This window comes from Pelodiscus sinensis, chromosome 10, assembly GCF_052426305.1.
Source record: "Pelodiscus sinensis isolate ZL-2025 chromosome 10, ASM5242630v1, whole genome shotgun sequence".
Classification (NCBI taxonomy): Eukaryota; Metazoa; Chordata; order Testudines; family Trionychidae; genus Pelodiscus; species Pelodiscus sinensis.
This window is the reverse complement of record NC_143061.1, coordinates 29,656,291-29,682,799: the sequence shown is the minus strand read 5'-3', so window position 1 is coordinate 29,682,799 and position 26,509 is coordinate 29,656,291. Positions and strand designations below refer to the sequence as shown.

The window sequence follows — 26,509 nt, the reverse complement described above, 5'->3', positions numbered from 1 at the left end:
TAAAACGTTTTCAATGGTCTGATGCAACTGATGATAAAAGGGATTATGTTTCAATGCTGTTCTGCACCTAATATTGACTTTTATTGCTGAACCACTGTGTGTATATTCTTTAGGTACCAGGAACCTATACAAACAAATATAATTAAGTCTGTGAACTCCTTAAGGAGGCTATATTGCTACCACTGTCAAGGAAGTGCTTCTATTAAATAGCTTATTTCAAGAAATCTCGGAGGAGTATCTGTTAGTTGGTAACTTTAAAAATAAGTAGTCCTGTGGCACACTAGACACTAAGAAAAACATTATATCATGAGCTTTTGTGAGCAAAACCCACTTCTTCATATTCTGGTTGCTCAATTGAAGATCTTGGAGTCCAATTTGCCGTAGAGCTAAGCACTCAGAGTATGTCTACTCTTCAGGGTTTTTTCCAGAGAAAAGGTAGTTTTTCTGGAAAAACTACACTTAAGTCCACACTGCAATTGCATTCTTTCAACAAAGTCGGAAGAACGCAGACGTTTTTCCAACAGCGGAAAACCTCTTTCTACGAGGAAGAAACCTTTTTCCGAAAGGGCTCTTTTGGGAAAAGGGGGTGGGTGGGTGTGGTGTGTGTGTGGGTGTGTGTGTGTGTGTGTTAAGAGGCCTCCAGGAAAAAGCATGAGTGCCCTGGTGGCCACTCTGTCCATAGTAATCACAACTTAAATGCAAGATAGTATCCACGCTGATTTTATCTTTCGAAAAACTGATCTGCTTTTTCAATGTGCTTTTGCTGTGTGGACGCTCTCTTTCTAAAGAAGTTTTTCCGAAAATCTGTTCTGGAAAAGTTTCTTCCGAAAGAAGCCTGCAGTCTAGATGTAGCCCCAGAAATGTAGCTGAAGTTAATTGGAGCTTTGCACTAAACCTGTTTAATTCAAAATACTCAGAAAAATCGGGCCCTAGCCATCTTCAGCTGAGCACTTAGAATTAGTAGTCACAACTTTGTCCTTAATATTCATGCCTCACTCTTCCCATCTGTTCAAAAAACCCACATCTTTACCTGACACACTTTGCAAAGATAAATTCATTAACGTTGGTGAAGAACTGCCATACTACAGTGGCAAACATGAGAGAAGAGCTTATAACAGGGGTGGACAAAGGGGCCTCTGTGGGCTTAATGCAGCTTGTAAAATGGGTTGATCTGGCCTGTGACTGTCCTACTGCTCTCTTCTCCCCCCCCCCCCCCCCCATCCACCCAAACCAATCAAGACCTGGGAATGAGGGAGTGTGTGAAGTCGTCTTTTCCCACTAAGGACGTGTGGCACCAGAGGGAACCACACACCTCTTGCACGGGTAGGGGAGATGTCGTATGCTCTCCTCGCCCCCAAGCAAATCTGGTCCTGGGGGCAGGGGAGCGTGCAGAGTCTTTCACTACCCACCCTGCCAGAAGGGAACCATGTGCCTCTAGCAGAGGGGTTGAGGAGGAAGAGATGTCTTGCACTCCCCAGGCCCTAACTGGCCTGGAAACGGGGAGCATGCAAAGTCTTTCCCACCCCACCCCCCGCCAGGGAAACGCGGTTCCCTCTGGTTCCGCACATCCCTGGTGGGGAGAGAAGACTTCATGCACTCCCTTGTTTCTAGGTCTCGATGGGTGGGGAGAGGAAACTTTGTATGTCCCACACACCCCAGGCCAGGGGCGTGTGGCATTGGAGGAAACTGCTTGCCCTTGGCAGGGAAGGGGAGCCAGAGACTAAGTCTGCTTCCCCACTTCCTGGGCCCTTCCTAGTGGCTGGGAGGTGTGGGAAGGGGAAGCGAGGCACTTCCAGAGCTAAGGGGAAAGCCTCCCTTCAACCCCCCTCCTAATGCTGCTGTACTTTTTCCTCTTCTCTCTCTTCTTCCCCAGTTGGCCTGGGGGTGGAGTGAGTACAGGAAGTCTCCTCACTGCTAAGGGCATGCAGCACACAGAGGAAACCACCAGCTGTTTGAACAGCTTGGCACTTCTCTCTAGGTGCTGGAGGGCAAAGACTTCACGCACTTCCTCCCCACCCCCAGGCCAATTGGGGTCTGTGGCAGGGGAGCATTTAAAGTCTCCTGGCCCCACCCATTACCCTGCGGTCCTGCCCCTTCTGGGGCAACCTGTGACCACTTCTGAAATTAGTGCCCCCCCTTAAATTATTGCCCACCTGTGGTTTATAACAATATTAATTATATAGTCTAGGTTTTAAATGATGTAGTGTAAAGTGAGGTGTGGAGTAGAGATGTGTGAATATTTTACCAATTAGCCTCACCCCTAAAGGTTAACTGGTGGGGTGCTGGAGCAGCTCTCCGCCTGTGGTGGACAGATGGCTGCTCCAGTCCTGGTGTGCAGGCAGGGGCCACTCCAGCCCAGCAGTGGGCTGGGGGAGGGAATGAGGTGCTCCAGCCCAGCTGGGCTGGAAGGTGCCCCCCCCCCCTTGCCCCTCTCCCTTTAATTGGCTAGTTTAACTGGTTAACCAAGTAAATGGGATTTTTACAACCCTAGTTTGAAGTCACTGAGAATTAAAAAAAATATTAATTAGCCATTCAGTGATTACCAGCCATTCTGTGTCAGTCTTGTGAGGGCAAGGGAGAATATAGTTGATTTAAAGGCTATGTTGTACATGACATGTTCATGAGATGGCTAAATTAAGGTTGTACAGGCAGCCTGAATTGAGTGCTTATGTGACTTTTAGCGTTGTTAACATAGTTCTTAAGTGTTTAATACTAATGTTAGGGTTATATTCTGATACATCCATTACTAACTGAGACTTGGAATCTGATCCCCTTCTGTCACTCTGAAGACTGGACTAGAATGATGTGGCATACAAAGATGTGGAGAATTCTGTCTTGTGTATTTTAGTAAAGACTGATTTTTTTTTTTTGTTATATTTGCTGATCACAAACTTTAGAGAACCCTTTAGTCTCCAGTTTACTCTTTTCAGCCTAGAGATTGCAGCACGCTTTTGCCTATAGTTCAGAGGTCCAAGTAAAATCCTTGAGTTTAAAGTGAAGTAGCACATGGAGGAGGGATTTTTGAATGCTGCTTTAAGTGTATCTTTAGCTCTTGTAAAGAACCTATATGACCTTAGGAATGTAAAATCCTGTTTAAGTTCTTAAATATTAAGTTTAACCTGTTGTCCTACCCACCCTTGTTTAATTGGTTGTGCTCCAGCGGGGTTGGATTACCCTTACCCCAGCGCATTGGGACTGTGCAAGGCTGCTCCCAGTCTCCTGCCCTGCAGTGGGTGGGAGCTGCTTCAGCCTCCACCAGTTAACCATATGTGGTAAGCATCTCCCATTAAAGGGTGATACTTGTTATCCATTTACATTCCTAATAAACATGCACCTCTTTGGATAGCAACATAATATTCAAAGGTGAACACAGCACATGAATGTGGTAGATTTTGTATATTATCACCATAAAATGGGATCTATTACATTTTGAAAAACAAGTAAGTTCTGAATCTGTATCTCCTTCATGATGGTACATATTCCTGGACTACTGGGACAAGAAAATATTTCCAAACTATTGAATCACATCTTGGACACTTAGTAAGCTGTGCCCACACAGATAAACTTATGCTCTGTTTAAGGCTGGAACAAGACTACAAGATGCAAGAGCATGAAAAGTTGAAAGTCTTCATATTTGTCTGAGTTGCCTGTGTCCCTACTCTATCTTTTTCATTGAATTCTGGTTGATCATAGGAACCCTTCAACTGTCTTCTACCAGGCATTCTGTTTGAACAAGTTACGTGAATTCAGTGCATGTTTATAATCAGTATTTGACTCAGCTTTCACTATGCAGTTTCTTGTCATTTACGTATGCTAAACTTTTTTTTCATAGTGCTTTTGAAATCAAGATACAGGTTGACCTTCAGAAATCCATGACTCTCTGTTCCGGCAAAATCTGTGGTCCAGCAGAGTCATGGATGTTGCTGGGAGCAGGAGCCAGCCAGGAGAATGGGGTGTCCTGGGCGGGCCAGCTGGCATCCCCGGCCTGGGGAATCCCCAACACAGTGGGGCCAGGCACCAGCTGAAAGGGTCTGACAGCAGCTGGGTAGCCCTGCCTGGGAACCCTTGAGTGGCAGTGAGTGTGGGCTTCAGGGTGGGGAGCCCCAAGGAGAGGAGTCAGCAACAGGGCAGCCAGTAGGAGAGCATTCACCTCCCCTGGTCAGCAAACTCCCTGTTTTGGGACTGCTCATGTCCTAAGGGTGCTGGACCAGAGAGGCCCAACCTGTACTTGCTGGATAAACGAGTGCGTCATAGAACTTCTTTTGGATTTCTATTGCTCGGATGTTAATAATCTTAGACTTCACTGAATTGAAAACACCATATAAGATTATTTGCCTCTTCCTTCTCCTGATCATACCTGAAACTACCTAATTTGAAAGATTTAAATGCAAAGCAATTTCTAGTAGCTCAACTTCCTGTAAAAAAAAAAAAAAAAAAATCCTAAATCTAGTGCAAATAACTAAAAACTGTGTGTGTGTGTGTGTGTGTGTGTGTGCACGCGCGCACATTTACATTTTCTTTCAGCGTAAGGAGCTTATTTATGGGCAGTTAAAAACGAATCAAGCCAAGTAACTGTTTTACTTGTTCAATTTAAGGTAGGGCACCCTATTGGGAAAACTGATTTAACTCCTATAAATTGAGAGATGTTGATACAAGAGAGAACTCAAATACAAGTCATATTTAAACTCATGGTGGAAAAACTACAATAAACTCAATTTTTGTTTTATGGATATGGCTTGTATTCCTAGTTGATCAACAGCAGCTAATAGATTTTCTTTCTCACTTAATTACTTTATTTTGTAAACATTAGATTTAAGTCCTGATAAAATTGATAGATACTAATTTATGTAATTTAAGGCTTGTGGTGCATTGGCCTTATCCCAGGATCTCTGCTTCACAAGGTCAGTGGTGCTCACTTGTTGAGTGTTGATGAGCAGTTCATCTTTGTCTTGTTTGTACTTGACTTACTGAAACCATCTTAAAACTTGCTCAGAGCTTTATTGGATTTTGTTAACTTTGCTTGGCAACGCATTTGTACACGACAGAACATGGCGCTGAGCAACACCAATGCTCTCATTGCTCTATTTCTCTGTTTGAAAACAGTGCAGGTACTGCTATATGGTTTAGAAAGGAACAGAAAGCTTGCTACTGCAATATCATGTACAGGCAGTCCACGGGTTACATACAAGATAGGGACTGTAGGTTTGTTCTTAAGATGAATTTGTACTTAAGTCGGAACTGGCGTCCAGATTCAGCCGCTGCTGAAACTGACCAGCGGCTGACTATAGGAAGCCTGAGGCAGAGTTTCCCGCCCAGCAGACCAGGGAGATGCAGAGCAGCTTTTCTCACCCCGGAGGACGTGGGCAGCAGGACCGCGGCATGTCTGGGCAGTCCCCACCGCCCGCGTCCTCCGGGGCAAGAAAAGCCCCGTTTGTAAGTACGGATCCGACATAAGTCGGATCCGCGTAACCCAGAGACTGCCTGTATTGAAATATGAAATGGCACTTGTATCATATGTCATGGTGCTGCAGTTAGATGAATAGTCTTATTTCAGACTTCAGTACTTATACTGCAACTTTGTATTATTTGTGACACTTTACTACAATTCTGCGCCCCTCCTCCCCCTTTTTTTTACATTTGTGAGATAGTGGCAGTATTTAGGTTCAAAATACTTCTTTAATTGAAACATATCAGAAACGATGTGGGCACCTGAGAGTTACCCTTTCACGTATTGTATGCAGACGGCTAGTCCATTTGGAAATTTTTTATAGCTCTGTTACTTCACTATTTTTAACTCCTATGAGTGAGATTATAAACGCTGGATGATTATGAAATCCAAAACTAGAAGATCAGAAATGTACATGTAGTGATTAAGCTAAGTAGTATAGGTATTTCAAATGTCGGTGTGCAAAGTCTTACTATAGATGTCCAAAACGGACATCCTGGAAACAAGAAAGATTATACCAAGAAAATAAATCTTTATTGTTGATACTACTTCAGTTCCTGTCTTCAACCCTGAAGACACAGCTGTGCAAAACATTTTGTAAGCATGTCTTCACGGGCTTGATGTATTTGGCTACTTCCTAGTAAAAGAATCTTTTTTTTTTTTTTTTTAATGTAGCAGGCATGTTATCTTCATTTTTATACCTTGCTGTGTAAGTTTATGTAGATTTTAGATTTTAACACCATTGCTGAAATTACTGCATGTGATGATGGATTTTTATTTTTTTTTATTTTTTGTGCCACTGTCAGTTTTCCAACTCTGAATACAAAGTCACTAATCTGTCAGAAGTTCCAAACATATTGGCTTGAATATCCACTGATTTTTTTTTTTCTTAGCTGCCATGATCTTAGCTCTGTTTGAGTTCTTTGGGTGGTGCAGAATGATTGGATTCTGACCTTAAGTGGCCAACAGTTTCCTCAGTGGATGAAAAATTCGCACTTGTGTGAAGCCAGTGGAGACAACTCTGTATGCCCCACCTCATGGTGGGAGCATAACGGAATTAGGGATGTAATAGTATAGTCAATTAAGCAAAAGTGTATAGGTTAATGCTATACACAACATGCATTTCCCTCTTCTCTCCCCCCTCCCCACAGCAGTACTTATTTATTTGTTTGTTTGTTTATTTTAATCAGGCTGGCCAGCAGCCTGGCTTAGTCCTGGCTTGCGAAGGGTCCAAGACCTACCCCTGCTACGACTCTACATTTAAAGTGTATTAGGGGCTGGTGGGGCAGGCAGCCTGGCTCATGCTGAGTCCAGGACTTATCCCTGTTTCAGCTCCGCACTTGAAGTGTATTAAGAGCCAGCTAGGCTGGCAGGCAGCTCATCTCAGTTCTGGGCTCCTGCTGGGTCTGGGAGCTCAGAGGCAGCAGCCCCTGTCTAGGGAGGATCTTTCTCAGAAGCAGCAGCACAGGATGGCAGGCAGCTGATTTTTAAACTGGCTCCCCTTACAGACCGGCTCCCACCTGGCACCCTGTACTGCTGCCTCTGATACAGTGCCTGTTGGCCCTGCCCTGGCATCTGTAGACTAGTCGACTAACGGATAAAATTTCAGGAGGTTACTCAACTATTCAATTAACCGTTATTTAATATCCCTAACCAGAACTCTCATGCCCAGTTTTCTGACTGGCATAAAGTCCCTTGAGCACATTGTTAGAGAGAACTTATTTATGTCTGACACAATGTTTTTCCCCATGCAGAAAATACTTTTCTAAGAAGTGTTACACTTCTGCCTTTTGCCCACCAGAGGCTGCTGTGGCACAAGAACAGCCAGCTGACAAGCAGTAACAGCTAGCAACCTGCTGCGTTTACCACAACAGCCTGTCTGTAGAGCTGGGTCAGGAGGAAGAGTGGGACACACAGGGCCCCTGGGGGATAGGGTGGGATGTTGCACACTGAGGTTCAGAAGGGCTTGGAGGGGACAGACGAGAGCACGTGCTCAGGAGCTAATGGAACAAATGGGTGGGGAGCTTCAGGGCCATGTGGGAGAGTGGGCATATGAGTCTGACTGAATGGGAGAGGCTCTGCATCAGCCAGAGCCGACATAGGGGGACATTCACCAACTTCTAACAATCTTTCCCCTCCCTTCCCGACACTGTTCCATCCTTCTGATATCCCTGACTCCCCCAAGCCTTTGCATTGCTTCTGAGGGGGTGCAGGACATATTTGTGTATTATAGTTTAAATGAATTACTTAACATTCTGTAGTAATATGGCTAGTAAGGAATCTATTAATCAAAAACATCCTGATTTTTGGGGGGGGGGGGAGGAGGAGTCTATATTGTTAGATCTAATTGCAGGCCTGTGTTTTGAACCAAAGTGAAACTGGAATAATTATTTTGTGTGTTGAAAACATGCCGAACTTTACAAAAATCAGAATTTTTAAATGTGTTGGTGCAGAATTCCCAATGGCATAAGTGTTATGCTAGGCACAGAATCTGATTATGGCCCATCTTCTTTGTATAAAGTGGAACTCTGTTGCAGGGGAGACTGAAGCCCTAAATATCTGACTTCATTAGACTTAACTGATCTGATCACTGTACAAAAAATTAAATGTTTCTTTCCTTTTTAAGAAACTTTAGGGGGGTGGGGTGGGGTGGGGAGAGAGGGGGAGAGATCAATTCTGTATTGTGTATCTAATCATGATAGGGAACTCCCAGTGGCCTACTTAATTATCTTTTAATATGAGAATTTCCTCAGGCTTTGTTTTCACTTAACATTTTAAATTGCAGTTCAGCCTAAGGATGTTAAGAATTAGTTGACTCCTCCCTCCACCTTGGCGTTTCAAAGCGGCAGTGCCGCATGGAGCTGACCCTGGGTTCCATGCTGTGCTGCCCATTTAAAACGCTGCCGCCACAGCATTTCAAAGCTGCAGCACTGCATGGAGCCCGGAGTCAACTGGGGACACTCAAGCTGACACTGGGCTCTGTGTGTTGCTGCCACTTTGAAATGTTGTGCAGAGCCCAGGGTCAGCTGGGGAGTGATCCTGGGTTCCACGCGGCATTTCCATAGAAACTGGGATCAGCCGGGGAATCCCCCACTGACTCAAGGCTGCATGAGGGTGCTTCAAAATGCATAAGAGCCCCTGCTGGGGACTCGTGTACATTTCAAAGTTGGCATGCCACATGCAGCCTAGGGCCAACTGGAAGTCCCACTGACTCCCGGCTCCATGAGAGCACTTACCCTTTGAAATGCACAAAAGCCCCTTTGAAATGCACAAAAGCCCCTTAAGAGTTCTTATTCATTTCAAAGTGGAAGCACCAGCGTGGAGCCCAGAGTCAGCCTGCTGGCCCTGGGCTGCACATGGTGTGCCAGCTTTGAAATGTACATTTGAAATGTGCATATCAAAGGGTAAAGTGCTCTCATGGAGCCCGGAGTCAGCAAGACTTCCCACTGGCCCTGGACTGCATGTGGAGTTCTGCATTCCTCCTTTTGAAATGTACAAGATCCTCGTACAAGGAGGAATGCGGAAGTGGCTATCGACTAGTCGAGTAGTTGATGGAAATTCCATCAACTACTCGACAAGTAAATTACTCATTAATTAACATCCTTGCCCAGCTGCAGGAGTGGTGGGAGAAAGAGTTCCCAGCACTCTCATGTAAACTACTTCCACCAGGAGTAGTTTCACACTGACTATACCATGCTGTAATTGCTGCACTTGGTGGGGGCCAGAAAGTTAGTGCTGTAAAGTACCAGTGTAGACTTAGCCTTAGGGTACTATAGAACATTAAGATTAATCTCGCCTTACAACTTCTCCCCCAGCCATCCTTCAAAAATAGGGCTTATAGTCTCCGGTAGCTAATCATTTTCTGGAGTGTTTTGAGTCAAAGCTGAACATGAATCACTGCACGAGCTAGAAAAATATAGTGAGGTGGTATTCAGATGATAAGAGACTAAAGTAAAAGATCACAATAAGCCTAGACTTTGATCACAAACTAATCTTGCATGGAAGAAGGTTATTAGTGCCCCTTCCCCTTTTTTGGTACATGGATGCTTCAAAGAAATGAGTCATTATTGAAGCTTCCCTGGGGAAACCTGCAAATGTTTTTCCTGCTCACCATTCAGTTAGCACAGGTGTTGCTAGGTGTGCTTGTTGGCCTCTTGAGGTTTTTCAACTTTCACACAAGATTATTTAAAAGAGAGGTGGAGAAGGAGAACAAATGCCTCTTGGCATTTTTATACAAGTCTTGGATGATGTGATAGTGTTTAGAGGAATAAATCCAGCTAGGATCTTAAGTTATTTTTGGCAATTGCTGAAAAACTGGCAGTGTTCTATCATGAACTGTTGTCAATTTTCTCATGTCAAAGCACTGCAAATAAAACTATTTCAGGTTAGGATTTATTTTTACCAACAAAAAAACCCAAAACTTGTTTCCAGGTGTCTGAATGTCTCTTCATTCCTTTCTGTGTAAATCTAGTGCACTCACACATGCCTCTTGAAACTGGTTTTGAACCATCCATTAAACTAAATCCAACACCATTACCTACTGACCTCAGGGCAGGGTTCTCAACTCCTAGCAGGAAATCTTCCTCATTTTCTAAGAACTGGCAAAGCTGTGGTAGTGGTGGGTGGGTTAACAATCTCAAAGACACGAATATTATTCCTGATTTCACAGATGCTGTCTTTAACAATGAAAGGCTAAGAGAATATCTAAATCCATATGAGTTCATCCTCTATCCTCCCTCAGCCCTCCCTCCCCAAGCTTCTGATGAGTTGCAGTAGTTGTGTAGTTCCTGAGGAAATAGACCTTACAGCTAATCAATACCTCTCAGGCTACGTCTACGCTGTTTGTTTTTTTGCGGAAGAGGAAATGCAAATCTCACGTGCTCATTTGCGTATTCTCTTCCGATCCTTTTTGCCGAAGAGGTTTTAGCGGGGGAAAAACGCAGTGTAGAGAGGGCCATTTTTCAGGAAAAAAACCCTTTTGCGCAAGATCCCTTATTCCTCAAAAAATGAGGTTTACAGGATCTTGTGCAAAAGGTTTTTTTTTTTTTTTTTTCCAAAAAATGGTCCTGTCTACACTGCATTTTCTTTCCTTTTTACTAAAGCCTCTTCCACAAAAAGGATTGGAAGAGAAGATTCAAATGAGAGGGTGAGATTTCCATTTCCTCTTCTAGAAAAAACAAACAGTGTAGACATAGCTTCAGTGTATGTAGGGCATATCTTCCACTTATTTAAAGTAGAGCTTGAAGTTGAAAACTGATACATAGCAATATGTCTGATTTTAAATTCATGGAAGTGACGCAATAACTTTCAAACTTCTCATAGTACATGTACCTTATTGAGTACTGTGCAAATTTTAAAAACAAAATTAAAAAGGTTTATGGTTTTAAGAAATTTAATTTTGTGTCCAAACTTCAATTTTGTGCCAACAAACTTTGCCAGGGCTTCACTTTACTGAGAGTGAATTTCTTTTATGATCAATCTAGAGGGTAATAAGTATGGAAACTTTTTAAAATAGTTTATAATGAAATCATAAATGTTAGTGATTTAAACCCTTTCACAAGGTTAAATTTAAATAAGTAGGGACATGCTGAGATTATAATGAATATCTAAACTAAGGATGTTAAATTATGTTTCATCAGCTTAATGGAGTAGTTGATGGAAATTCCATCAACTACTCAATTTAGTTAAGAGGGGAAACTGCAGAGCCACAGCAGGGTTAGCTCCCAGGACCGGGAACAAACCCCACTGCAGCTCTGCCTTTTAAATGTAGTAAGAGACGCCCAGCTCTTACGGGCTGTCCTTGCTATAAGTCCAAGATAAGTTACAAAAAACTTGGACTTAAAGCGAAACAACTTAAAGCAGGGAATTTTTTCCCCCGACTGACTTCCATTTGTGCAAATTGGGTTGGGTGGTGTGTGGCGTGTTTTTTTTTGTTTTGTTTTGTTTTTTGCATGGAACAGAAGGACTTGTAACGCATCAGTTCCTACAAGGATCAATGACTTTAGTGCGGAATGGATGCATGCTGGGGCAACTTATAGCAGGGACACCCTGTACTAAATTTAAAAGGAAGAATCGCAGCATCTGGGACCGGGTGCAAGCCAGGATAGCTGAGTCCTGGGTCTTGCCCAGTCCTCCACTGCATCTCTGCCTTCCCACAGAGACAGTGCTTGGGGGAACTGGCTTTTAAACTGGCTGCTGCTCTTTTTCTCTCCTCCCCCTCCCGCCTCCAATAGGCTTTCCGATTAGATTAGGGATGTAAGTGACTAAACCTCTTCAATGATTCTGCTGAAAAAAGAATGCCTTTAATCATCCAAGACATTTAAATATAATCTAATTTCATAGTGCTGTTTTTATTGACTTGTAACGCCTCTTCTCTTCAATTCTATTCCCTCAATACCTGATCTTTTTTAGATACTTTCTCATCTTCTTTACTTCAACTTTCTGTTATTTTGAACATTCTTTCTAATTTGTGTAATCTTTAGTAAGATACACTATTTCATTAAAGGTAAACATGCACTTAAAGAACTCTACTACAGATGACACTGGTTCATCATTCTTATGCTGTCAAAGATGTTATTTCTGTGCCTGTTTCCTTATAAAAGCATTGCGTATAATATTACTTCATCTATCTTACGGTATTTTGACAAATAATATTTAGATTAATTGGGCAGACGTACAACTACAGTTTTTGCTGTGTTTGCAAATGCACATACAGTCTTGATTGTTAAAGAGCTTGGAAACTTCATTTCTGTATAGCCTTGAGTCCCTCGAAAAAAATACATGAAATATTTTCTGGATATTTAAAAACTGTAGTGTACATGAAGCATATGCGTATTGTATGGTGGAATTCAAATAAGAGGCACACCTCTCAAACAGCTTTCCATTATGGAAGATAAGTGGTGCTTTTACCGCATCTGTAGCTCACAGTGAAACAGTAGCACGTAGCTACTACATAGCTCAGGAGCAGGCAACTTCTGGCTTGCAGGCTGGATTCAGCCCCTTGCTTAATTTCATCCGGTCTATGGCAAGTCTCTGTGCTGCAGGCTGGAAGCCCTGAGACTCAGTGGCCTCCCATGGGGCTAGAGCTGTAAATGATGGCTTGTGACAATCCAGGAAGCTCTGCAGACTATCCTTGACTGCAGGCATAGCCCTGTAGTTCCCATTGGCCTGGAACTGTAGGTAATGGAAGTTGTAGGAGTAATGTCTGCAGGTGAGGACACCACTCTATCCACCTATGCTCCCAGGAGCCACAGGGACATGTATCAGCTGCTTCTGAATCTAGGAACTGCCAGAGGTAAGCATCTGGCGCTCCCTCCTGCAACTCAGTCCTGAGCCCCCTCCCACATTCAAATTCCCTCCAGTGTCTGCACCTCTATGACTTGACTCAGCTTTGAACCCACTCCAGCACCTAATTCCCACCCCAACCTCCTGCCTTGAGCATCAAGTTCCTGCCCTCCAAACACCTTGATCCCAATCCAAAGCCCCCTTCTGCACCCCAAGACACTAATCGTAGAATACTAGGACTGGAAGCATAGAGTACAAGGTTGCCAGAGGGGGGCAATGCTGAAAAAGGACAGACTTAAGGTTATGAGGCAGGGCTGGCATGTACCATAACTATTCTCTTTATCAAGGGATAGAATACTAGGACTGGAAGGGACCTCGAGAGGTCATCGAGTCCAGTCCCCTGCTGTCATGGCAGGACCAAATACTGTCTAGACCGTCCCTGATAGACATTTATCTAACCTGCTCTTAAATATCTCCAGAGATGGAGATTCCACAACCTCCCTGGGCATTTTATTCCAGTGTTTGACTACCCTGACAGTTAGGAACTTTTTCCTAATGTCCACCTAAACCTCCCTTGCTGCAGTTTAAGCCCATTGCTTCTTGTTCTATCCTCAGAGGCCAAGATGAACAAGTTTTCTCCCTCATCCTTATAACACCCTTTTAGATACCTGAAAACTGCTATCATGTCCCCCCTCAGTCTTCTCTTTTCTAAACTAAACAAACCCAATTCTTTCAGCCTTCCTTCATAGGTCATGTTCCTTAGACCTTTAATCATTCTTGTTGCTCTTCTCTGGACCCTCTCCAATTTCTCCATATCTTTCTTGAAATGCAGTGCCTAGAACTGGAAACAATACTCTAACTGAGGTCTAACAAGCACAGAGTAGAGCAGCAGAATGACTTCTCGTGTCTTGCTCAAAACACACTTGTTAATGCATCCCGGAATCACGTTTGCTTTTTTTGCAACAGCATCACACTGCTGACTCCTATTCAGCTTATGGTCCATTATAACCCCTAGATCCCTTTCTGCCGTACTCCTTCTAGACAGTCACTTCCAATTCTGTATGTTTGAAACTGATTGTTCCTTCCTAAGTGGAGCACTTTGCATTTGTCTTTATTAAACTTCATCCTGTTTTCCTCAGACCATTTCTCCAATTTGTCCAGATCATTTTGAATTATGATCCTATCCTCCAGAGCAGTCGCAACTCTTCCCAGTTTGTTATCCAGGCCCTGATCCAGAGCTGGCACTCCCAGTCAGAGCCATCACCTGCTCCTATACTCCAACTCTCTGCTCCATCCTGGAACCTCCTCCTGCTCTCTGAACCCCTCATTTTTGGCCCAATTCCAGTTGTAAGGTTGCCATCTTTCCCAACCAAATTCCAGCAATGGCATCGGGTCCATCCAGTTGGCAGAGTTGGCAGCCCCAATACCGAAGTCTAGGGAAAGCTTGTAGGTTATATTTTTAGATACTGTTTTGAAATTTGTGTGCATAAATTAGTCAGGTGGCAGTGGTGATAGGTGCAAGCAGGATTTGAAAAAATTGACTTTTGCAATCCAGAGGACTCATCCTGCTAGCCCAGAAAATAATTTTAAAAAAAGTTGGATGGGGAATCCCAGCAGCTGGTGCAGAGGTGCTGGGCTTCTGTTAAGTAGAAAGATACAGACAGCATTCTATAGCAACTCCAGTTTATCTAAGTTGGGCACTCCTGTGTAATTAGTAAGTGCCTTAACGTTAGAGACACGTTTGTTTTCTCTTTCTCTATCCAGTGCCTCCTTACCAAAGCAGGCAGAGGAATAGCTGTTACATTCTCCCCCCTTCTTGCTTGTTAGTTAGTAATTTTTATTTCTTCATAGACTGTTTTGTAAGATGCCATGCACACTTGAGAGAAAGTGGAGGCTTTAGTTGGCTTCCTCTCCCCAGAAGCATGAAAGCAAAGCTGATCAGAAGATTCTATGAGGAACAGGGTGCATGTGTGTTTGTGTGCATACACTGTTTATGTGGAGTAGTTTCAGCTCTAGAAGCTGAGATGGAATTCTTTAGTGAGGTGGTGGTTTTCTCAGTGTTTCTATTGGGTCTGAGGTACCAATCTTGCTTCCAACAGTTCCCCTTTTAGAGGACTGCATGAGAAACTCCGCTTTACTACTAGAAGAATTCTGGAATTGTTGCTTTTGGAAACAAAATTGAAGAATATCCCCTGGGAAAGACAGCTTTCATTTTTCACCAGTGTAAATTTCTAGTGTTCAGTTCATGACTGCAGACAATCTTAACTGAGAAAAGTTCACTATACAGTCTCAAAGCAGGTGGCTTACGAACAGAACTCCTATGTATTTGTCTTTAAAAATAATCTCACTATTTTTGGTGGTGGGCAGTGGCTAACTTGAGTTTTTGGGGTTGACAACATTGTGAAAACGGCCAAAAAAACCTTTTCTTAAAGCCTACATTCTTGAAAAATACCTTAAATGGGAGGCAAGAGTGTAATTCTCCCTGTAAATTGACATTAGAAAATGTAAACTTTCATATAAATAAGCAAAGTCCAGTGGCCTTTCAAAAACTTCTCTTCTCAGTAATAATTCACTTCTGATTTGTTATGCTTCAGCAGCGTCATAAATGGCTGTTAGAGGCTGAGAGTTACAGCTATTCTAAGGGATTCTAAGTTTGGGTTATTTCCTCTTTTTCTTTTTTTCTTATAACTGAGGGGTAATGAAAATTGTAAACATCTATGGCTTTTTAGCAGGAATCCTAGAACACTCGAATTGGAATGGACTCGAGAGGTAATAGAGTCCAGTCCCCTGCCCTCATGGCAGGATCCAGTACCATCTAGACCATAATGGGAAGAATGGAGTTGCATCTAACTAACCCAAACCCGAAGGGTGGCTCAACAAGGGAAAATGGAAATACAGGGAAGGATATGTGGGTGTCATTTGGCCACAAAGCATAAAGGGCCTAATCTTGATTCTGTTCAAGTCCAGTGGGATTTTTCCTGGTGGATTCAGTAAGAGCTGGATCTAGTGTCTTTAATTGTAAAGAATCTACCTGTCTTGAAGGAAAAAAAAATGTTGATGCATTTTTAATTAGAATGTTGTTAGCCTCCAAGACAGTTTTGTAACTTTCAAATGGATGAAAGAAAGATTGCTATACTTGAACTAGGGATGTGAAGGTTTAACTGGTTGGGCTGGGGACCTGCTGTGGTAGAGGGCTACTTCAGTCCTGTAGGGGCCCATTACAGATAGGGTCTGTTCCAGCACAGGTAAGGGCTGTTCTGACACCAGAGCAGCCCCTGTTTGCGGGGCACCCTAGACCCTCTGCAGGCAGGGGCTGCTCTGAATGATCTGAATCAGCCCCTGCCTGTGGCGGGATGGGGATGCATTCTAGCCAAGCAGCTAGGGGTGGAACAGCTTGGCTGGAGCACAAACACACCTCTCCGTCCCTCTCCTTTAATCTCCTTTTAATCAGTTAACTGCTTCATTGCTTAACTGAGATTTTACATTCCTTGCTTGAACCATTATACTCAGTGTTGTAGTGTTATCTCAAGTTTGTTGTGTTTTCCATAATCTTCTAACCCTGACATCCTTCAATCTTCCACACTCCCCTCTAAAATAAAACTTTCCTAATCTAATTTGTCACTTCTAAAAACTTTAGGCAATTAAATGACATTTCACCGTGGTGCACAAGTGAGTTCAGCGTATTTCCTGTTATGGATCTAAGCAACTAATCATCTAGTCGACTATCCGATAAGCAAAAGCTTATCGGATAGTCAATACATTAGTCGACTGGTTGCTGCCGCCCCAGCCCTGCTGCCTCCATCACAGAGAGGAAGGGGTGCTCCACCTGAGACTGGGCAGGGGGCACAGTGATGGCGCTTCCTCTCTGGGGCTCTTGTACATTTTCAAAGGCGGAATGCGCACTAGTGCTTATCAGCTAATCAAACAGTCGATGGAAATTCCATCAACTATTCAATTAGTTACTCAATATTTAATATCTGTACTTCATGTTGGCTTGGCAAACATTCCATTCATGGAATCTTCTAACCAGAATATTGATGTAATGAGAGAGCCTGCAGATCTACTCATTTTCTGAGCAGTCTAAAATTAATGTGTTAAAAACTGAGAGAAATCAATGGAAGGTGCAGAAAAGTTGGTAGTCATCACTTAGTTTACATTTGGGGATTTTCTTCTCTGCCGTGATATCTAAAGGCTGAGTTTCATTTTTAAATAAAAACTGAAGTTTTTATTTCAATATATTTGCTTTAGAGATGGGCTGCACAGCACACTGGTTCAGTCTCAGTTCTGGCTGGTTCAGTTAAATTCTAATTTCAAGGGTCCTAATTCTGCAAATGACTCTTCAGGCAGACCTGCCCTCTAATAGTTGAAAGCAGTTTTACTGAAACAGCTTAATGCTACAGGATTGTTTAATTGTCGGTATTTAGAATAAATCTTAATTTTGGATTTAGTGTTAATTCTGATCCAAAATGAACAGTTTCCTCTGCAAAATCAAAACACATTTTTAAAACTAAACTTTATTTTCTGCTTGGTAATGACACTTGAAGGGCAGTCACTTTTTAATTGATTTTTGTGCAAGGCTAATGTTGAATTATTTTAGTTAGAGAAACAGGTATCTGCCTGAATCATAATGCTACAAGAGAAAGGAGGCTAGTTTTTGTGGCCTTTTTGATTTTGAGGAAGGGCATCTACGGGACTTTTGTAATTCAAGGAAGCTTAAAAGTTAGCAAGACACTAAAAGTTCTGTTGTAAAATTCGTATCCGCGATCTGAAAGCACAAATGCTGTCATCTTAAGTCTTCAAAACTGTTTCTGAAACACATTGAGACATTTTGCCATCTTGCGCTGATGATCTGAAACTTGCCTTGCTAAACACTGTTGCACTTGACCTTGGAAAAACATGGCCCCAGTAAGCACCTAAATGGGACTGACTTAAATTGCCTACAGTAAGGTTCTAGTTACCTTACTTAATGGGGCATACAGTGTTTCTTGGGAGCAAACGAACATACTTGTGGGATTTCAGGATGTTTGTGTATACCTTTATGCTGCTATTGACTATTGGCACACTACTGCAAAGCCATAAGAACACTCCTGATAATATAGTTCCTCTTCTGGCAGTTTGTTAGTAAATGCTGAACGTTTTTGGTCAGAACATTTCATATTAACATAGGAGATAACAAGTTTACATATTTGCTAATTATCTAAAAGGGACTCCTCTATATATTACATAACCTTCATTTTTCTAAGTGATAGTGTGAATAATGAGGAAGGGAAGTGAAACAGTAACTGAATTGGATTAAGGGGTTATAATGGTTAGTAATCTTAAGTGTCCAGGGGTATGGAATAAGGGGGTTATCTTTTATCATTGCTAAACTGAAAAAGCTTGAATGGGAATGGCAAAATATATAAAATTTTTAGAGCTCTAATTGTTAAGAACGTCTACAGAGGATGTACAGTTTTCTCACTGAAAGCATGTCATAAAACAGACTTTTAACATGTTAGCAGATTTGTATATACAAATAGATTACTCCTATTTGACTAAACATTGAACCCAATATCCACTGAGCTTTTTTTCTTTTTTTAACAGTGCATCTGGGGCAAGTGTTGTAGCCATTGACAACAAAATAGAACAGGCAATGGTAAGTAGAAAACAGATTCCTATTTCTAGTATAGGTTGGACCTCCGTGGTCCAGCACCCTTGGGACCTGACATGTCCCAGATGAGGGATTTTGCCAGACCAGGAAAGGTCACTTCTGGACCTCCCGCAACCCTCTTCACCTCCATCAGGGAATGGGGCCAACAGACTGTTCTGGGCAGCCATTGCTGTGCTGTGGCTCCGGGTCCTGCTGGGTAGCTGCACGCTGTAGATCCCTGCCCCAATGAGCTAGTGGAGCTCGCCACCCTGCTGGGCATGGCTGCTGCCACACTAACAGCAGGATCACTGCAGGCAGCCCACTGCTTTGCTGGCCCTGCAGGGAACCTTGTCATTGGACCTCCAGCGGGACACTCTGGTGCTGCGACATCTGTGCTGGACCATGGATGTTGCCGGACCAGAGAATCCCAGGTAAGAGAGCCTCAACCTGTAGGACAAGCCGTTATCAATAAATCTTTCAAGACGCATCCATTTTTATTCAAACATGCTTTTTTCAGGATCGTGCAGATTTCTAGAATAAAATTGTGAATCATTAGGCTGAATTGCATTGTAGGTGTGAATACAATGTCTGTTCTCCTCCCCTTCAGTTAGTCCCGATTCTTCCATTCCATGTGAAATGTATTTTCCTAGATCATGGAGTGGCAAGGAATCAGGATTAGTTAACATTTGACCTAAAACTTGATGTACAAAAGTTTTTAAACAATCTGAAAGGATTTAACATAAAAACTTGGCTTAAATATAGACACACTCAAGATATAGTATACTTTTTAAAAAAAAATTCTTTGTTTATTTACTATTTAAAAGAACAATTAAAATCCAGCTCTGCCACTTGTGTGTAGGTTTTTTATTTTTCCCTCCCTTTCTAAATAGTCTTAGTTTTCTTCTGATTCTTGTACGCTGCATTGCAGGATCCCATCATTAGTTCTCAGGACACTATTTTTTTAGTTATCTTCTAATCACATTGTCCCCTGGTGTATATTCCTAGAAATAAGGCTAGTTGTCTGATCACTGGACTACTTGGCTCCCAATGACATACTGTCCTGCAAAGCTAAATGTGTGTGTTTATAGTATTAATTTATATTAGCAAAGAAACACATGTTCACGCATTCAAGTTGGAAAACCATCTATAAGATGCTAGTTTCAGTAAGATATTTTGTGCAATTAATGTATGCGTGTTATGAAGCCAAAACCTAGAACACAGCCTGCTGTCTGTTTTTATTATAAAGTGTGTTTTGGACATTAAAATACATATAACTGGAAGGCTGTTCCAAAAGCTCTATTTATATTCAGATTGCTGTAAAGCCTTCATAATTCCTGTGGAATAGAAAAGATCTTGCAATTTTAATGCAAATGGAAATGTCTATGCCTATTCTGTTGTGCAGTAGAACCTATTTAACATGCAAAATTGTAGGGCCTTTCAGGATGAGGAAGTTGCTGCACAATGTCTCCAAGTGCTATATTTACTTCTGAACATAGTTTTTATTTAGTGATAAATATTTTTCTAGTGTTACTAGAAACCAGATCTGTGTTAATGGAATAAGTGAAATCATACTAACATTTTAGGATTGAAGAGGATAGAGTTGTATTGCAAAACTCTGCTGTTTCAGTTTTGTGTAACTGCTGCCTTACTGTTCACAGGATCTGGTGAAAAGCCATTTGATGTATGCAGTCCGAGAAGAAGTGGAAGTCTTGAAGGAACAAATAAAAGAATTAATTGAAAGAAACTCTTTACTTGAACGTGAAAATGCACTGTTAAAATCTCTTTCAAACAATGATCAGTTATCCCAGCTCTCAACTCAACAGGCCATCCCTAGTAGCACTTCACAACTGCAAACAGTGATAGCACAGCCTCCTCAGCCAACGCAACCTCCACAGCAGCCGAATGTTTCCTCAGCGTAAAGCTTTTCTTTCCTCATTAAGAAAAAACTGAAAGCAATCTGTCCTTGTGTGCCACTGGTGTTCTTTCCACTTTAAATGAAAGCAAGTAGCCATGCTTCAGTTGTGTGTTTTGGCCTTTTCAGTATTAGACAATCATTCTACAAGAGCTTTCCCTCACTTTGAGATGTCATACAGCGCAGTTGGTGTCCAGTTATGTCATCAGTGCACAAGGGAAATGGTAGAAGGAGTTAATGCAAAGCATATGCATTTATTTGGTGCGCATGAGTGGGGTCTTTCAGAGCTTTGTTGGCTCTCCAAGGTTTCTTTTACCCATGGATTACTTTGAGCCTTGCTATCTCATGTAAGAAGTAACAATTCATCTTAAGAGCCACTGTTCTTTAAGTATAAGTAACATTTGCCTACGTTAGTTTCATTTATTTGTTTTATTTATTACAGGGCTGCTATTTTCATAATGTACATGAACAATGTCACAGAACTTTTTTTAATTTTTTTTTAAATAAATGTAAGTATCAGTAAAAATTCATAGATGGGATTGCGTTTAATAGATAAGATGTTTAGGCAATAATTGAACAAAAGAATCCTGGCATATTTCTAACACTAATGGCAATTTACCTTTTGGTATTTATTGACTGTAGTCAAGACCCAGCTTGAATGTAAATTTTGTATAGAGTGTAAGTATGAAGACCATAGTGCATCTGTACAGGTAGTCACCAGTTATTGTGATATAATAAATAATTGATGGGCTATTTTGATGAAGAAAACTTTGCTCATTTCTGTTTCTACTTTCTAATAGAGAGAAATTGCCATGATTCCTCTGCTTTTTGACATTTCGTATGATTTTTTTTTTGGGGGTGGGAATAAAAAGCTGTGAAATTGTTCAACCTACTTTGTAACCAAAGAAGCAAAGCTGTGTAATTGAGTTTTTTTATTTTATAATGCACATTCTTTATGTATTTTTATTTAGTGTTTTTCTCATTCACAATTTTCTTTGCTGTCTAGCATGATCTGCATGACCTATAATCTTTGAACCACTTTCGTACCTCATGTTTTTATCCAGCACTCTTATTGTAATATGTAATAGTCTGTGAACAATGTCAAATAAAAAAGAACGAACAGCTGGTGTTGGTGGAGCTGAACTAGTGTGCTATCCACTAGTTTAAAAAAATGAAGTGAGCCATCTTTTGTTCATTTAAAATGGTGTTTTGAATTTCGTATGAGAAAACGTTTTGTTACATTGCAGATTTTAATGTATTTAATAAATGCAACATGCAGATTAAGTGCAGTGTATATTGAGTATTTAAATTAAAAATGTACATTTCATAAATAGTTTCAAGAGACCATCATTTGTGTATACTAACACATAGTGTCAGAAATTGATGTATAAATATATATTTTAACACATTTTCTGAAATTAAACTGCAGTTTTGTTGAACTATTTGACTCTAGATGTGTTCAAAATGTAATATTAGATTGAATAACAGTTTTTCTTAACATAATTGAAGTGATGCCTTGTTTTTAATGAGTAATAACTAGTAATAGGCTTAGATGCTCTTATTAAAATTTTAATTCAAATAGTAAGTAACTCAACATTTGCCCTAAAACTTAATTAACACTGTTACAGTTGACAGTGTCTTATATCCTTCCAGAAGGTTGAGTGCATGTATACTTATACTTACCTAGAAATAAAAAAGGAGTCCTATAAAAAATGGAAAGTAGGACAGATTTCAAAGGATGAATATAGGCAAACAGCACAGGAATGCAGGGGCAAGATTAGAAAGGCAAAGGCACAAAATGAGCTCAAACTAGCTACGGGAATAAAGGGAAACAAGAAGTCTTTTTATAAATACATTGGAAGCAAGAGGAAGACCAAGGACAGGGTAGGCCCCACTGGTGAGTGAGGAGGGAGAAACAGTAACAGGAAACTTGGAAATGGCAGAGATGCTTAATGACTTCTTTGTTTCAGTCTTTATCGAGAAGTCTGAAGGAATGCCAAACATAGTGAATGCTAGCGGGAAGGGGGTAGGTTTAGAAGATAAAATTTAAAAAAAGAACAAGTTAAAAATCACCTAGAAAAGTTAGATGCCTGCAAGTCACCAGGGCCTGATGAAATGCATCCTAGAATACTCAAGGAGCTGACATAGGAGGTATCTGAGCCTCTAGCTATCATCTTTGGAAAATCTTGGGAGACAGGAGAGATTCCAAAAGATAAAGGGCAAATACAGTGCCCGTTGATTTAAAAAAAGGAAATAAGAACAACCCAGGAAACTACAGACCAGTTAGTTTAACTTCTGTGCCAGGGAAGATAATGGAGCAAGTAATTAAGAAAATCCTCTGTAAACACTTGGAAGGTGGCAAGATGATAGGGAACAGCCAGCATGGATTTGTAAAGAACAAATCATGTCAAACCAATCTGATAGCTTTCTTTGATAGGATAATGAGTCTTAGGGAGAAGTGGTGGATGTGGTATACCTAGACTTTAGTAAGTCATTTGATACAGTCTTGCATGATATTTTTATCAAACTAGGCAAATACAACTTAGAGGGGGCTGCTATAAGGTGGGTGCATAAGTGGCTGGATAACTGTACTCGGAGAGTAGTTATTAATGGTTCACAATCCTGCTGTAAAGATACAAGTGAGGTTCCGCTGCGGTCTGTTTTGGGACCGGCTCTGTTTCATATCTTCATCAACGATTTATATATTGGCATAGAAAGTACGCTTATTAAGTTTGCAGATTATATTAAGCTGGGAGGGGTTGTGACTAATCTGGAGGATAGGATCATAATTCAAAATGACCTGGACAAATTGGAGAAATGGTCTGAGGAAAACAGGATGAAGTTTAATAAAGATAAGTGCAAAGTGCTCCACTTAGGAAGGAACAATCAGTTTAACACATACAGAATGGGAAGTGACTATCTAGCAAAGAGTACGGCAGAAAGGGATCTAGGGGTTATAGTAGACCACAAGCTGAATATGAGTCAGCAGTGTGATGCTGTTGCAAAAAAAGCAAACATGATTCTGGGATGCATTAATAAGTGTGTTGTGAGCAAGACACGAGAAGTCATTCTGCTGCTCTACTCTGTGCTAGTTAAGCTCAGTTGGAGTATTGTGTCCAGTTCTGGGCACTGCATTTCAAGAAAGATATGGAGAAATTGGAGAGGGTCCAGAGAAGAGCAACAAGAATGATTAAAGGTCTAAAGAACATGACCTATGAAGGAAGGCTGAAAGAATTGGGTTTGTTTAGTTTAGAAAAGAGAAGACTGAGGGGGGACATGATAGCAGTTTTCAGGTATCTAAAAGGGTGTCATAAGGAGGAGGGAGAAAACTTGTTCATTTTGGCCTTTGAGGATAGAACAAGAAGCAGTGGGCTTAAACTGCAGCAAGGGAGGTTTAGGTTGGACATTAGGAAAAAGTTCCTAACTGTCAGGGTAGTCAAACACTGGAATAAAATGCCCAGGGAGGTTGTGGAAGCTCCATCTCTGGAGATATTTAAGAGTAGGTTAGATAAATGTCTATCAGGGATGGTCTAAACAGTATTTTGTCCTGCCATGAGAGCAGGGGACTGGACTTGATGATCTCTCGAGGGGACTGGACTTGATGATCTCTCGAGGTCCCTTCCAGTCCTAGTATTCTATGATTCTATCCCTTGATAAAGAGAATAGTTATGGTACATGCCAGCCCTGCCTCATAACCTTTAGTCTGTCCTTTTTCAGCATTGCCCCCCTCTGACATCCTTGTACTCTATCCTTTCAGTTGATAAGGGATAATATTTTTAAGAGGGAAGGAGTGAATGTATCTGGAGGAACACCTTGTCCAAAATGACACCAACTTGTATCACTAACTTTACTCTGGCCCATGTGCGGCACAGCAATATTACAATGAGATAGTAGTGCCATTGTGATTAATGTTACACCAGAATTACCATTTTTACTGGGATAATTATTCACTGCTTAATTTCTCTTCTGTAACAGTTTGGGGGAGCAAAATCATTGAGATTTGATGCATCTTTTAAAAAGGACCATCTGACTAATTTTTCTACTATGCCACTTCATATTAGATTCCCTTTTCACAGAAGCTATAGCACTCAGGTGAAACTGGTAAAGGTAGACTGAATTGTAGAAAGCAGAAAGTTGTTTTTCATTACAAACATTAGTTATTGTATGCTGACACACTATTTGGTCAATGAGGGTCATAGGCTAGTCCTTAAAATAAGGGTTCTGTGCAATGTGTGTTTTGATGCTCGTAACCCTTTCGTGCTGATGGTGAGTGTTGCAGCTAGTGGCCTTTTTTTCATTGTGCTCTTTATTAAGGAAAAGGATGAGAAGCAAGTGACATGGTTAAAATTAAACATGTTGCCTGCTGCTTACTTGGAGTCTTTTGAATTTCTTCTATTTAATCCATTTTCCTTGACAGTACTTTTTAAAAGTAAAATGTGAGTACATATGAGAATTTTAGAGCACTTTGAAAGGTCAGCTCTTAAACCAGAAGCTTCTTTCAGGACAGATCCTTCAAGAGACTGAGAATGCCAGCAAAGAGTAACTAATGTACGCAACATACATTTCTTCAGTTGTCCAGGGTGGGGCTCCTAATTCACAGTATTAGGTACAATTCAAAGTCAATGACTACTTGTTATCTTGAGCCACATACATGGGCTGCCTGCAAATATTCTGTCTAGAAAGACAGTCCCAGTCCTGCTTCACATGTGCAAATAACTTTTTTTTTTTTTTTGGGTCTTGTCAGGGTGGCTGTAAGATCTGTTAGTGAACCAACTTTTGTTGCTTGTTTCTCCAACCTTTTGAACCACACACAGAATTGGCTTTGAATTATATTGTAGATCTACCTTTCACCTCAAACTTTTTAATAGTTCCTCAAATTGCAGTGGGTGTCAGACACTGTCTGTGACCATTCCCAGGTGGGAGATATCAGTTTGACTTGACTTCTCCCAAGGTGTGTGCATAAAACAGGAGTCAAAATGTTTTGAATCTAGTTGAACATGTGAATCCTCTGCTCAAGTAGCTTTGTATTTTGATCATTGACTTTGAAATACAGACCTTTTTCAACACAATTCAAGTAAACATGCATTTTTTCAGGGCACTTAAAAATTCAGCTGTGAAAAATCTCAATCTAAATGTATATTGGCACCACTGTAATGCCAATGCAGCCCCACTCACCACTGGACAGGATCAAACCTCTGACTGCTGGAGCTTAATGTACAAGCTGTTAGTGCATAAGCTAAAGGAGTGTCTTACCTAAAGCTGTGGCAGGCTCATCAATTTCTTGCTGTCTACCCACTGCAATGCGGGATAGAGTGCCACACCAAGCAGACCTGGGTTACTTTATCACCATGATCACCATCCAGTAGATCTTGGAACCTTTGACAGGTGATCTTGAGAAGTTTGGCCAGGAGGCTATCAAATGGCACTTCATTTGCGCACCTCAGCACTACTGTGCTACTTCTGCCCTCTGCCTTAGAGGTGTCCCTCACCCCTGGGAGCCTACTTTTTGCTGTGCAGGGCATGGAAAGAAGAGGAAAGGGGGTGCTGTTGTCGGGATGCCTCTCCATCCAACCTGTACCCTGTCTCCACAGAGCAGAGGGCGACAGGAATGGTCAGAGTTTGCTGGCTGCTTTTGGAAGTGGTGCAGGGCCAGGGTAGGGATATGAGCCTGCCTTAGCCCCCTGCACCACCACCACCCAGAAGCCACTTGTAGTAAGCAGAGCCAAGCTGGGGCCCACATTCTGAACCCTGGCCCCAGTTCTGAACCCTTCCTGCTCCCAGCCTGATAAAAGTGAGGGAGGATGGAGTGAGCAGAGGCGGGGCAAGGGATGTTTTTTGGGTTTGAGGTAGATCCTGGATTACACTTAAATTCAAAAAGTGATCTCATGCTTATGAAGGCTGGAGACCACTGCTCTATCACCATTCACAAACATTGTGGTTTTTTAAATATTTTCCCCCAGAATAATAACTTTGTTCATTTTCTAATCCAAATTCAGATGTGACTCTTCTCCAACAAGAGTTCCCTCAGCCTGTTGGAGTAGTACACATCCTGTCGATCTATTTAATTTTTCCATTTCCATTCTGCAACTGGATAGAAGCTTTTAAAAATTATTTAATGGATGTCTTTACATTTTTATACATGTTGATCTGTATATGAAAATACATAAGAAGGAAGAGTAAGTCTGCTGCTACAGAGTTCGGGGGCTGCTTTTTCCCCTACCTCTTGATTTAAAAATAA

The 26,509-nt window shown here is 41.5% G+C and overlaps 1 protein-coding gene across 2 annotated transcripts in view; it reads left to right on the top strand.

The window, feature by feature from the left end:
• Positions 1 to 21,602, top strand: part of TSC22D2 (TSC22 domain family member 2) — a 39,434-nt gene extending 17,832 nt beyond the window's left edge. The window contains exons 3-4 of one of the 2 annotated variants that reach the window (XR_012906240.2): positions 18,314 to 18,365; positions 20,018 to 20,101. Coding sequence is in view for 1 of the 2 variants with exons in the window: in XM_075937713.2 (XP_075793828.1) it covers positions 18,314 to 18,365; positions 20,018 to 20,278 (313 nt within the window). In the remaining variant the exon portion in view is untranslated. Of the gene's footprint in view, positions 1 to 18,313; positions 18,366 to 20,017 lie in introns of both variants that reach the window. The other variant, XM_075937713.2, reaches the window with a different exon arrangement.
• The last annotated feature ends 4,907 nt before the right edge of the window (positions 21,603 to 26,509 follow it).